This window comes from Meleagris gallopavo, chromosome 1, assembly GCF_000146605.3.
Source record: "Meleagris gallopavo isolate NT-WF06-2002-E0010 breed Aviagen turkey brand Nicholas breeding stock chromosome 1, Turkey_5.1, whole genome shotgun sequence".
In the NCBI taxonomy this organism is placed as follows: Eukaryota; Metazoa; Chordata; class Aves; order Galliformes; family Phasianidae; genus Meleagris; species Meleagris gallopavo.
This window is the reverse complement of record NC_015011.2, coordinates 46,270,499-46,282,844: the sequence shown is the minus strand read 5'-3', so window position 1 is coordinate 46,282,844 and position 12,346 is coordinate 46,270,499. Positions and strand designations below refer to the sequence as shown.

The following is a 12,346-nucleotide window of genomic DNA, read 5'->3' as shown; positions in this document are numbered from 1 at the left end:
CTCCCCGGCTCCTGCGGGCACAGGAAGAGAGGGCGGTCAGAGCGGCGCCCCGCCGGCGTAAGGGCGACACCTTCCGGCCGCCCCGGGAGCCGCCCGCGGGGCGCCTCGCTTCGCCATTTCCCTCAGCTGCGGGCAGGCGGCCTTCCTCTTCGTCTTCCTCCCGGCGCTGGCAGCCGCGAGGCTACAGTGTGCTCCCTGTGCACCCTGCAGTGATGTGAAGCCCTGGAGTTCTCAGAAAGGAGGGGAGAAAGTCAGAACCTGGGTGTAACCCTTACATATATATACGTACAGACGTGCATGCTATATGCATTATATACATAGATCATTTTTAAGACAGTCTCTTGATTCTGCAGTCCAGGGGGCTGTTAAAATTGTTAAATACCTCGGGCTTACCACATCTAGTGAGAGCATTAGCTCCAGCCTGAGGCTGCATTAACGCATGCCTTCCTATTCCCATTCCTAACTTCTCTTCTGAGGGATGTATTTTTGATACTTTTTAGATTCAAATTCTCCAGACAGTCTCTGCTTGGAAGCTGTTTTGTTTTTCTTTTCGTTTTGAACTGTCAGCTCAGCTGTTTGTGAGCCCAGAGAGAACAGAAAACAAAATTCCTTCTTCAGTGAAAGGAAAACAGTTCTTGTGACCTGTTTTGGAAATGCCAGCGCATCGACATGGCTGTGGTGATTGCATTAAGGCATGGTGTGGGAATTTGCTTTGTTTTGGAGCATTCCTATGAAGGATGGGTTTGATTTGGCTGAACAGGCCCTGTTCTCACACAGCACACAGGGTAGCACACTGTTTTTCCATCGTGGTATGCAGTTCCCAGCTCATTACAGGCACAGCTTGCTGAGCTGTGCGCTGCAGTGAGCTGAAAGGCTGCAGCAGAGAAATGATTTATGGTGAGCAGAGAACGCAGGCATTATGTGGATGAATATACTCTTGGGCAGAGGGCCAAGACAAGGCCTCATGGCATGCATAAGTCCTTATCTGCTGCTTAAGCAGAGCCCTGCTGTGCTTCACACACTGAACACATGCCAGGCTGCTGGCTGCTGCCCTGTGCTCCTGGCAGCCAGGACTGTCCCCACACTTCAGGACGGCACACTCAGCCCTCCCTGCCCTAGCACCTTGTGCTGCCTAGACCCATGCTGATAAATGAAACTATGCCATGGGAGGGAGGCAGAGGTGGCATGGGGCACTGGTGGCACAAAACTCTACTCACAGGAGTCCCAGCCCTACCACAACCCCAGCCAGCTGCCCCAGGGAAGGAGACACCAGAGCCTCTCTGGCTTGTAGGGCTACAGTGCTGCCAGAGAGGCCCTCAAGGAACTCTATGCCTGCAGGCCCCAGCCCCAGGCAGCTAGTGCTCTGTGATCAGTGTTTAGCAAGGCCCTGGGGCAAAGGCCTCCAGCATTCACACACTTGTTACTACAGAAGCATCAGTCCTCACTCTGCAGTGTGCTGCAAGATGTCATTGCCTTACCCCACTTGCATAACCCCTCCCTAGTCTGCCCTCCAGCCCCAGGACTAAATCAGGAGGAGAAAGGAGCTTGCAGAAGGAAGTTTTGGAAGGATTAAGTCTTTTCTGGCATGAGCAGTGTATGCAGTCCAGAGTTCAAGTAGCAGGAAAAAGGGGCAAGCGACACATGCACCTATCAGTCACTCTGATGCCACATTTCAATTTAATTTGGTCATGGAGAGGCACAGACCTCAAGGGTATCTACTCTGGGGGCAAAGCAGCCAGAGGGACCATGCCACTCTTCTCACTAAGAGAAAACTGAGCTTAAGCCCAAATCCTCTCAGACATGATCCCCACCATCACTGCTTCCTGGGGCCCAGCTTCCCTAGCCCTGCCATGCAGGCAGTGCCTCGCTCTGCCACCAATGACCAAAGCCAACAGCCAACATTCCCACTCATCTCGTGCCACTGCACTCAGTTTCTCTGCCACCCACATTCCCCTTTTCCTTCTCCTGCAGCATTTTTCTTTCTTACACTCCAGGCTCCTACCAACAGCCTCACATCCACCCCTTGTTCCATTTCCCACTCCATGCACCCCTCATTTCATGACTTCAAGTCTATCACAACCCTAGCATCTCTCCATGGCAGGAGCCACTGCATGGAGGTATATGAAGGGCTTTATCCAGCCCTGCTGTCCCACCAGAGATAGGGCTCCACCTGTCAGAGGGGAGTTGCTGCCAACGCACCTGGAAGAACCCAACAACTGCCACCTCCACACCACTGATGAACGCTTCCACATCTGCGATGTCATTCAGTAGGACAAGTTTCTCTGCATCTCCTTCCGTGCCTGGAGAGAAAAGGTCATAATTGGACCAAGGGTACAGAAGAGCAGCTCTGAGGCTCCCACACATACCCATGTGAGCATCTCACCCCTTACATGCTCCCCCCATATCTCTCACACAGCTCGCAATAGCACACTCTGTGTGAGGAGGAGGACTGGGAAGGCTCACTTACCGTGGGATGTAGAGCTGTTATCTTCAGCACAGCCTGCTGGGGAGCTCCCGGCTAAGAGGATAACAAAGAGACATGGGAAGACAGAGGTGCCCATGGTGCCCGCTTGCATTCTCTTCATCATGCCACCTTAATCCACACCTCTCCTTGGCAAGCGACACGTCAGCTGCTTCTGGGGTTCGCAATCACTCCCGTGTGATGGGAAAGGAGCAGCTGGCCGGGGCAAAGCTTCCAGCTCCTGAAATATCTGTTTGGCTGGGAAAAAGCCCTGGGCCTCCCTGCTGCACAGGCATCAGCCTTGGACAGACTCACCAACGCTGTTGCTGGTGTGCCCTCACACACAGTGTTGGGCATCTCAACTGCACCACTGTGTAGAGGGTTCCCCTGCACTTCCCTGGGCGCTGGGTCTCACAGATGCTCCCACATACTTGCCCAGCCAGTGGGACATGCAGCTCCTGTATCTCCTCTGGTGGATGAGAACAGTTGCCATGGGAAATGTTAAACATGAGAAGTGAATGCCACATATACCTCACTGCCAAACTCTGAAGTATCAGGAGCCATACTCCAGAAAAGAAAGAGACGCTCATGCAGAGAAGAAGAAAGAAATCATTTTTATTCTTGAGACACTGATGTCTTGTTACAGCATCTAGCTGCATCCCCCTGACTGGTTTTGCCTGCACAAGAATGGATTTCAACGGGGTGGGGCACCAGATACAAACCAGGAGACCATCGTGGGAGATATAAGTAGCCATTTACAATGAGTCAGGGCACATGGCAAGTGTAACTCAGAGAGGGATTTTCCAGGGACCAGTCTGCCCTGCCAGGAGACTCAAGGAGCTGGCGAGGTGATCTTGTTTCCTAGAAAAGGCACTTCCCGGGACCAGAGTTGGTATAGAAGGAGAGATGGAGGCAGCAAGAGGAAGTACTGGGGGAAAGGGCGGGATATGCTTCCCAATTTAATCCATTGCATGTCATGATGGGATGGTGGTGAGAATGGGCGGGTTATTTTCAGTGTATCAGAAGAAGCAGCAAAGGCCACCTGCAGGCCTGTGCATCAACCAAGGCTGGCACAGAGCCCCAGCACCCATGAGGAGAGCTGCAAGGGCTGTGGCCGGCCGTGGTGGCAGGATGGAGCAACGTGGTGGGCATGGCCCACCTGGAGACTGGTGCAGGAGGCAAAGGGAAGGGAAGGGGGAAGGCAAATGGGGTGAGCTCATTCTGTCCATTCCTTCTTGATGGACAGGTTCCACTCCCAGGTGAGATGGTCGTGCTTGTCATCATCCGTGAAGAAGGACTTGTTGTGGTAGGTGCCTCGAGCCAGCATCCCCTTAGGAGCTTCTTCAATAGGCGTCAGGAATTCATACTCCTCTGGCCGTGGCCCATAGCTGCCAACCATAAATGTGGCTTTGTCCACTAGGAGAAAACAATCCACATGCAATGAAACTCTCAGGAGGAGAATAATAAAGAAGAGAAAAAGCTATGAACACAAGTACATATCACTGACAGAAAGGAAATAGTGGAGTGGTGAGAGAAAGGGACGTGGCCAGCAAGGGGTACCATCAGTGAAGGAAGTGAGAGAGTGGGCTAAGATGGGCAGGCAGTTAAGTCTGTACCGTCTCACATCTCTATGCTGCTCCCACAACAAACAGTTGTGGGAAGTATGCAGCCACAACACACAGATAGAGATCTCTCTTTATCCTCTGTTACTTCTCTCTTCTGGTGAGAGGACATTACCTGCATGCTTAACAGGACAGTGGAGCCTTAGTGGTGGTTGTATGCAAAAATACACACGTGGGATGTGTGTGCTAAGTGGAGTTTTCCTTTGCCAAGCCCAGGCAGGGCAGCACTGTAAAAACACGTGAAGCTACAAGCAAGCACAATCCTCCACAGATAGTGGGAACCTTTGCAGAGCAGCTGTGAATTTTACCAAGTGCATGTGGAAGAAACTTTGATGAGTGAGAAGCTCCACAAGGACTGAGCCACACTTCAAGGGCTAGTGGGGGAGGTGAAGAGGAAGCCTGTGGCAAACACCGTCTGAACAGCATCTCTGGGGACATTTCTGCTGCAGCTGGTGGTGTAGCATACAGACAGCAGAGCTGGCTTGTAATGAGTTCACACAGGCACAGGAAACAGTTGGCCTGGGTGACACAAAGTGCAGGCTAATGCACTCTGCTGAGAAGCCACATCTCCTGTGCAGCAGCACAGGGAGGCCCTGTCCTGGTCCAGATCTGCAGGAACGCTTATTTGAGCAGAGAGGGTTGCAAGAGAAAGATCATGGGTGTGCAGAGCATGCGGGTCTCTTACTCACCCTTCACTCCTGTTCGGTAGGTGTGCTGCACATATTTTAGTCCTGACACAATGTCCCTGTTTACCTGCACAAAGTGACCAGAAGTAAGAGTTAATGGGAGAGTCATGATCCTGTATCTGCTTTTTTTCTCTCCTTAGAGAGATGTCCACCTTGGCTCCTCACACAACTGCTCTCAAGGGCTTGGCAAAAGACACACTGTGGGGAGTCCTAATGTCACTTCCCAACAGGCAGCCAGAGACCTGCAGCATTCTCTACGTGTCTGAGGGCATCTCTTTCTCTTACCCATCCTTCTCCTGACTCTGAAGGTGTCTGAGGCAGATTCCCAGAACAGACTAATAATGACAGAGAAAAGTGAAGCAAGGGAAACCAGAGATGGGTAACTGGAGTCATGCTTTCAGTACAAACACGTGGGCAAGATTCACTGAACTCTCCCAGATGCCCTCTAAACTCAGTGAGAAGCTGGCAAAGCTGTTCCTCAGGAGATGGAGGGCACAGTTTTGCTTGTAATCTTTCTTCAAATCTCCCATGGATATCTCTTGCTGCCCCTATCCAGCAGACACTGCCCCTCTACAGAACAGTTCCATGGTGAAAGATGGGAAGATCCTTTTACATCTTGAGGAGAATTCACATAGTGTCAGCTCCTACCAGCCTTGGGACTAAGGGAGGGAGTTAAGTAACTCCAAGCATCTCCTGTCAGCAGGGCTCAAATACAGCTGGAAATATTTCATTGCACAAAAGAGAACTGGAAGTGTGTCTAAGAATAAAGCCATCTGAGACAGCAGGTCAACCTCAGAGACAGAGGGAAATCTTTCCTGCAGAGCCCACACATTCACATTTTCCCTCCTGTTTCAGGAGCACTATCTTACTTCTCTTTGCCTTCTCTGCCAAACCCAGCTTTGTCTGCAGCAAACATTTGCAGAGATGATCATTTCAGTGCTGGATGGCACACTGCAGCGTGACTGAGTTTTGTTCTCAGCTGGAAACAGCAGAAGTGGTTGACACACTGCTTAACAGAAGAGTGGGGGTTGAAACTAGCCCATTTGGATATGTCATGACTCAAGAGAATTCAGGTATCTTCTGCCAAATGCTACAGTATTAAATCTTTGCTATGCATTCATCAAGCCCAGCAATGCAAGCAGAACTACCATGTCATGAAGAGCCATCATCTCTTTTCCTTCTTTTCCATTCCCACTCTGTGTGAATTAAAGACTTTCTGTTGGCTGTAAAGTCCAGCCAAACTCAGCCAAAATTTCCAAATAACCTGTTGTTCACCATCCTTGGTGGACAGAAGGCAACTTCTTCCAAGGGATGAACAGGCAGAAGTAATTCTCTGAAAAGACCAAGTCCCTTGATGGGTAGAACAATACATAAAGCAACTCACTTTGAAATGGATCTTGACTCTGTATTCAACTCCTTCCTTTAATACAAAGGTCTCTTTCTTGAGCGCTTCAAGGTCACCTGTGAGAGGAGGATCAAGCCATTAACTGGGGGTGTCACAGCAAGGAGAGAACACCTGCACAAGGGACTGATGTCAGTGGTGAGCATCCCTTCAAAAGACTGCACACCTGCAACATGAGTACACAGCAATTGCATGATGACATAGGCAGAAATGCCAACACCTGAGCAGTGCATATGCATCAGTCTTCACACCAAAGCATCACAGAAGCATTAAGGATGGAAAAGACCACTAAGGTCATCTAGGTCCAACCAACAACCCGTCATCACCATGCCCACTAGCCAAGTTCCTCAGTGCCACATCCACATGGTTCTGTGTGGACAATGCTTAACACACACAGGTCTTGGTACAAGAGATATTTATGTGCAGGCCCATCATTAAGCACTGCACACATCGTTAATACCCTGCTTCAGCCATACCCGGTCCCAGGCCCAGGTGAGCTGAGCGTGTATCACAGCCCCTGCCCAGCTAGTGAGGCCTCCCAGGCACTGTGTGGTTGCAGTTGAACAGGAAGCTTCTCTACTCCTCTGGGCCTGGCTTCCTCTCTATATAGAAAAGCCCATATAAGGTGAAGCCTGTTCCTCTCCCCATGTCCTCTGGAGCCGGAACTGCAGTATTGCTTGATTCTGAAGTTTCAAAACAGCCTGTTACCCAAATGCATGCACACCCATTGTGCTCTAAATGAAAGAAAGAAGAGAAAGCAGAAGGAACCCTTCTACCAGAAGCTACCAGAGCAGTCTAGATGAGAGAAAGATCCTCCACACTTCCCTCTGTTGCATCTTCTTTTTCATCCAAGTGTACCTTAAAATCAAAAGCATGGCTATGATACCCTCACGACTCCTCTAAAGCCCACTAATATCTCAAGGACAAACTCCCTTTCAATTTGAAACATCCCAGGGCCTTTGTGTGTTCTTCTGTGTGCCCAGTGAGTCTGTACCCACCTGTAAGGTCCATAGTGATTGGCCCTGGAGCAGAGTCACATACCAGGGTGAGTCGGGTGACCACCACGTTGGGAGCTGTTGGGTCTGCAGGTAGGAAAGTGAGGGGGAAGCTGTCAGCTTGTGAAATTAAGTGTTTGAGGGGGAAGGGGGACAGAAACCGAAGAAATGCTACTGACTTCCCACACAGAGGATGCACTTCACAAAGCACCCAGTAAGACCAAACTTCTTGTAGCACAACAGGACCATGTATCTATGCCAGACACTCAACATGGATCCCTCCAGCCACTACTTCAATACCTAGACAAGATCCTTCCACCACAGGAGACATCTCTCTTTAGGTCCCATTTCAGCACAAGCTGGTTCCCTCATATTCCTAACCCCCCTGCAGCCCTCCAAGACCCACACATCCCATACCACAAGCCCCTTTCAGACACTAACACTCTCTGATACTTTACATCTAATGTTCAGAGCAGCCTCCTTGCCAGATTCCCTGCACCTCTCCACCTATTCATTCCCAGTCTGCCAGCAGAAGTCTGGTCAGCCAACTTACTTTTTCTTTGAGGCCACCTTACCCCATCTCTGTATTCAGACACGCTCTTGCAGTGCATCTCCGCAGTCCCTTCCTACCAGGATGCTCCTGCCTACCTGCCACCACAGGTCCATCTCCCAGCAGAGACTTCTTGTACTTAGTGAGGCTCTCATCATCTTTGTCCAACTCTTGCAGCTCCTGCAGTGTTTTCTGGGGAGGAGGTTTGTAGTTCAGTTTCCCATCCAGCTCGTCATCATCCTCCTCCACATGAGGTTCCTGGGTCTTCTCAGTCATGGTCACTTGGTCTGGGTATCAGAGAGGGGCAGTCAATGGGATTGCTCTGTGGGGGAGTAGCACCCTTGTGGGCACACTGTGTATCAATTCCCCAGGCAGCCGGGCAGGCACAACACAGTATGATCGTCTAAGACAAATGGCAGCAGCAATCAGCAATCCTGACACTGCTGTGCTGAAATTTGGGCTTGAGCTCAGCCCCCTCTGCCCTCACTGCTCACCCACAGACACCACACACACACAGACCTCCGCCAGCCTTCCCTTGCGGAGAGGAGGTGCAGGAGCAGAGGCTGATACCAGAGTGATTTACAGTCGCTCTGCAGTGCGATTGCTGGCTGACAACCCTGCAATTACAAGCCACTGTGCACAGCTTCTGTGCTTGCCAGAGAGCTCATACAAAGAGCCACAGCCACACAGCAGGGCACAGAGATGGGAACGTAGCTGAGGACAGATGTTTCACTCACTCTCTTCTTACAAACCAACAGTCAGAGATCATAAAAAGATCATATACCTGGCAGCAGCTCCCTTATATCAGCATGTTGTCTAAAGCATCCAAGGAGATGCACTCACTTTGATCTGTCTGTTGGTATTCCCAATGTTTGCTCACCCCAGACTCATCAGGTCTCCCTTCTGCTGAGGAAGGAAGCATGATGGTGGCTGCATCCAGCCCTGCATACCTGTACTTCATCTCTCAGAAAGGAGAGACAGGAGAGCTGGAGCCTAGCTCAGCCAGGATGCACATCACTGAGCGCCAAGCTGATGGTGAGGCAGCTTGGGCAGCATCCCATATGGGAGCTAGAGCAGGGAGGCAGAGGGACATGACAGGGAAAGAGGAGACAAATACAAGCAAGAGGAAGGAGAGGTGAGCTGCACTGCTACACAGATCACTCAGTGCACTTCAGCTTATTCTTATATTAACTCATCCTCTGGGGCTGTCCCTGCTAAAAATTCACTTTTTCCCTGGTTACTTGCATTTCCCCCACTAAGCATTTTGTTCCTCTCTACAGCTGTGGCCTTGAAGTTCCCAGTAGGAAGCTCCCAGGATTGTTTTCAATTTCATTGAAAGAGAATGCAAATAAATATATATATATTTATGCAACAGTCCACAGTGAATCAGCAAGTGGAATCAGGCAGCAATGAGTAATACACAGACCTCCCAGTGCTATCCCAGCACGGATGAGACCAGTGGAAAACATTCAAGGAGGGGCATATTGGCAAAGGCACATTACAGAGACAGAGAAGGACTGAGCAGCACAGGGGTGAGTGCACTCAATTGTGTTGCAGCTCTGATACAAGGCTGCTTTGCTACAACATGCTGTGGTGAGTCAGGAACTATTGCAGGGGGGAGCAGCTGGGAAGTAAAAGGAAATCCCAGTTCTAATGGCCTCGAAGGAAAGCATGTCCCAGAAGCCAAAGGCCCCTTCCTGGCTCTGGGAGCATGAAGGACCTATAGGAAAGGCACACAAGCTTTTCCTCATGAGGAAAGAAACCAGGAGCTTCCCAATAATAGCGCTGTAGCTCGTGTCCCACCACTGTGCAGCCCCAGCACAACCACCTAAAGATGGCACCTCATGACCCTGTAGTGCTATTGCACAGCAGCCACAGGAAGAGGATGTGATAAGCTGCAGCACCCAGCAGCAGGTCATGCCAGCCATTGGGCTCCAGCTGCAGATCTGAGTCACTTCCATCCCCCAGAGCTTTGTCATGATACCAGGCTGTCTGCCCCCACTAGAACTATAAAGCAACTGCCCGCCTGTTCCCATTCTACATAGGGGTTGTGATTTATCACAGGACGAGAGCAAGATCTTACCAGCCCCTACACAGAAGAGGCAGAGCCAGGATTGAGGCAGCTGGTTGCTCCTCAGACCTCCTCCTTGCATCATTCATGTTGCAGATTTCCCCTGCCAGCCCATGGGGGCAGATGCATTTAGGCTCTGAAAGCCTGCAAAGAGTTACATAGGTAGCCTGCTGTGCCAGTGGCAGGAGCCCATGGAGGACAGCCTGGCTGGGGCTGAACATCTGCCAGCTCAAATACATCTTTGCAAGATGGCAGCGATCCCCCACTCCACCATTTATCCCCAATTTGTGGACCTGACTTTCCTGCCATGTTCCCAAGGCAGGGGAGGTGATCACATCTCACCTGTTCCCCACCCCTGCCTTTACCTCACAGGCAGCAGTTCCTCAGGGCTGAGGAAGAGCCCTGGGGAATAGGGAAAGCTGGGGATTGGCATAGCTCTGGGCACTGCATCTGCTCGCTATACCTGTGGCACTGGTGCCCTCCACCAGCAGAGGTGTGCTGCAGGGCTGAGGCACTGCAGCATCCCCAGGGTGAGCATGTTAGTGCCCACCTGTTGGGGTGCCTGGCTTCCTGTGCCAAGCACACAGCTCCACAGAGCCCCCCCAGGACCTCAGGCCACCAGCTGCATTAAAAATGAAAAGCATTAATCCTGTAGCTGCTTTACACAAGGAGACATGTGACTTATTTATGCCCTGTTCTGCTGTATTTTTCTCACTTTCCTGCAGCCCCGACCCTCAGTTGTGCATCACCTGCACCTCTGAGGTCTGTGAGCTTCCATGCAGCAGCAGAGAGAGGGCTGGAGCCATATCAGGGACTTCCCACCATAAAATCAGCTGTGGGAAGACACGGAGGGACTGTGCTCTCCTACGCACCGCTGCCTGTGCTGGGGCTGCCCGTGCATCTGCAGCGTTTTGAGGCAGGGGGATGCACACAGGGGGATGCACTTCCTCATCCCCCCACGCCACCACAAGGCACAAAGAGGGCTGTCACGGTGATAGCATTTTGTTCACGCTCCCTCAGCGCATCCAATTCACTCCCTTAAATGCCCCCCTCCCTCAATGTACGGCTTATCTCCAGGAAGCGGGTTTGGAGGCAAAGAAGCAATTTCCCACCCTGGGGCACCGACACGCGGCCCCACCGGCACCCCACGTCCCACTCCAGAGGTGCGGGGGCAGAAGGGCAGCCCAGCGCCCGGCTACCGCCGGATCCTTCGGGCACCGGGGGGACCCTCCCTCTGCCCCCATCCCGTCCGCATCCAAACCGCCGAACCCAACTTCTCCGTCGAATGCGGACAGGGCCCTGCCCGTGTGCCGGCCAGGCTGAGCGAAGGAACCAAACACCGGAACAAAGAAGTTACCCCCTCCCCAGGTTCACCCCCCTCGATTCCCCCCCTCCGCCCGGGTTCGCACTCACTGCTGCGCGGTGCCTGCCTGCCTGCGGGGTCCTCCTCTGCTCTCAGCTCTCAGCTTTGCGCTTTGGCAGTTGGAGCAGGAAGGAAGTTGGCGGGGGAAAAAAATAAATAAATAAATAAATATCACTCACACACACACAACAAAAAAAAAAAGACCTCCCTCCACCAGCCCACTGGAAGAGGAAGCCCCGAGACCGCATGCTGCAGCGCTCCTCCGCGCACCTCTCTGCCCGACCCTCCGGGCGCTGCGCTCTTCTTGCGCGGCTTTGTGTGAGCGCAGAGCCCCCGGGCGGGGTGCGGGAGGGGCCCCGAGAGGCTCCCGGCTCTTTGTGAGGGCTGCTGCTACTGCACCTGGGCGCTCGGCTCTTTGTTGTTCGATCCCCGGTTTTAATTGTGTTTCTTTTCCCGCTTGCTGTAATTAAGATCGGTCTGAAAAGCCGGTGCCGGTGTATATCGTTGTTGTACTGATTTATACTGGTGATGTGTGGAAAATCGGATCGAGCGTTTTCATGCATAGGCGGGGATACAAGTGGGGGTCGTTATAGGTGAGCATCATTTTTCCCAGGCTCACCTGTAACGCATGCTACCTGCTACACCTGATCGGCACATCGTTCCCATCCGGCCATGTGTGCCCCGCTCCCAGCCATTTTCAAGCAGTCCCAAAGATCAGCAGCCTCTGGAACAATAAGCTCCCGTTTCCCAGGCATGCTTAAATACAAGAAGGATTTTACCCCACTTCCACTCCAAAATGCAGGCAGGTTTTCTCTTCTTCCACTTGCAGATTGCCCACTTGCTTCTTCACTCACATCACTCCTCCGTGCACATCATCCTCAGTGCGGAATTTAAGGACAAATTAGATCATTGGTCTGCAACCAGCAAATCTGGATCTGAAATGACTGATGCACTTCTTTTAATGTGTTTGCAGAAGCTAAGCAAATCTATTGTTGAGGGGCTTACATTCACTGCCCCAGATTCATGTCTGATAGAAAATATTTATCACATACAAATTTTTAGAGGCTGCAGACAACTGAATCAGAGAAATCTCTACCAGGGACAAGCAGATCTCAGAAGAGAGGGACTGATGCCATTCTCTGATTCTGTGTGATTTTCCAAACCTACCTTATCTTTAAGGTAGATGCTTTTCAGGG

The 12,346-nt window shown here is 51.6% G+C and overlaps 1 protein-coding gene across 2 annotated transcripts; it reads right to left on the bottom strand.

The window, feature by feature from the left end:
• Window positions 1-3,050: 3,050 nt before the first annotated feature.
• On the bottom strand, window positions 3,051-11,948 carry ARHGDIB (Rho GDP dissociation inhibitor beta). 2 transcript variants are annotated; one of them, XM_010709699.3, is made up of 7 exons: window positions 11,930-11,948; window positions 11,201-11,260; window positions 7,815-8,003; window positions 7,170-7,253; window positions 6,154-6,230; window positions 4,773-4,836; window positions 3,051-3,877 (listed from the first exon to the last, which is right to left on the bottom strand). In XM_010709699.3, exons 3-7 carry the CDS (start codon window positions 7,990-7,992, stop codon window positions 3,678-3,680), a joined length of 603 nt encoding a protein of 200 aa, XP_010708001.1. In that variant the 5' UTR covers window positions 7,993-8,003; window positions 11,201-11,260; window positions 11,930-11,948; the 3' UTR covers window positions 3,051-3,677. The 2 variants fall into 2 exon arrangements, with proteins under 2 accessions (XP_010708001.1, XP_003202229.1); XM_003202181.4 differs by lacking the exon at window positions 11,930-11,948 and having other exon boundaries at window positions 11,201-11,309.
• Window positions 11,949-12,346: the final 398 nt, after the last annotated feature.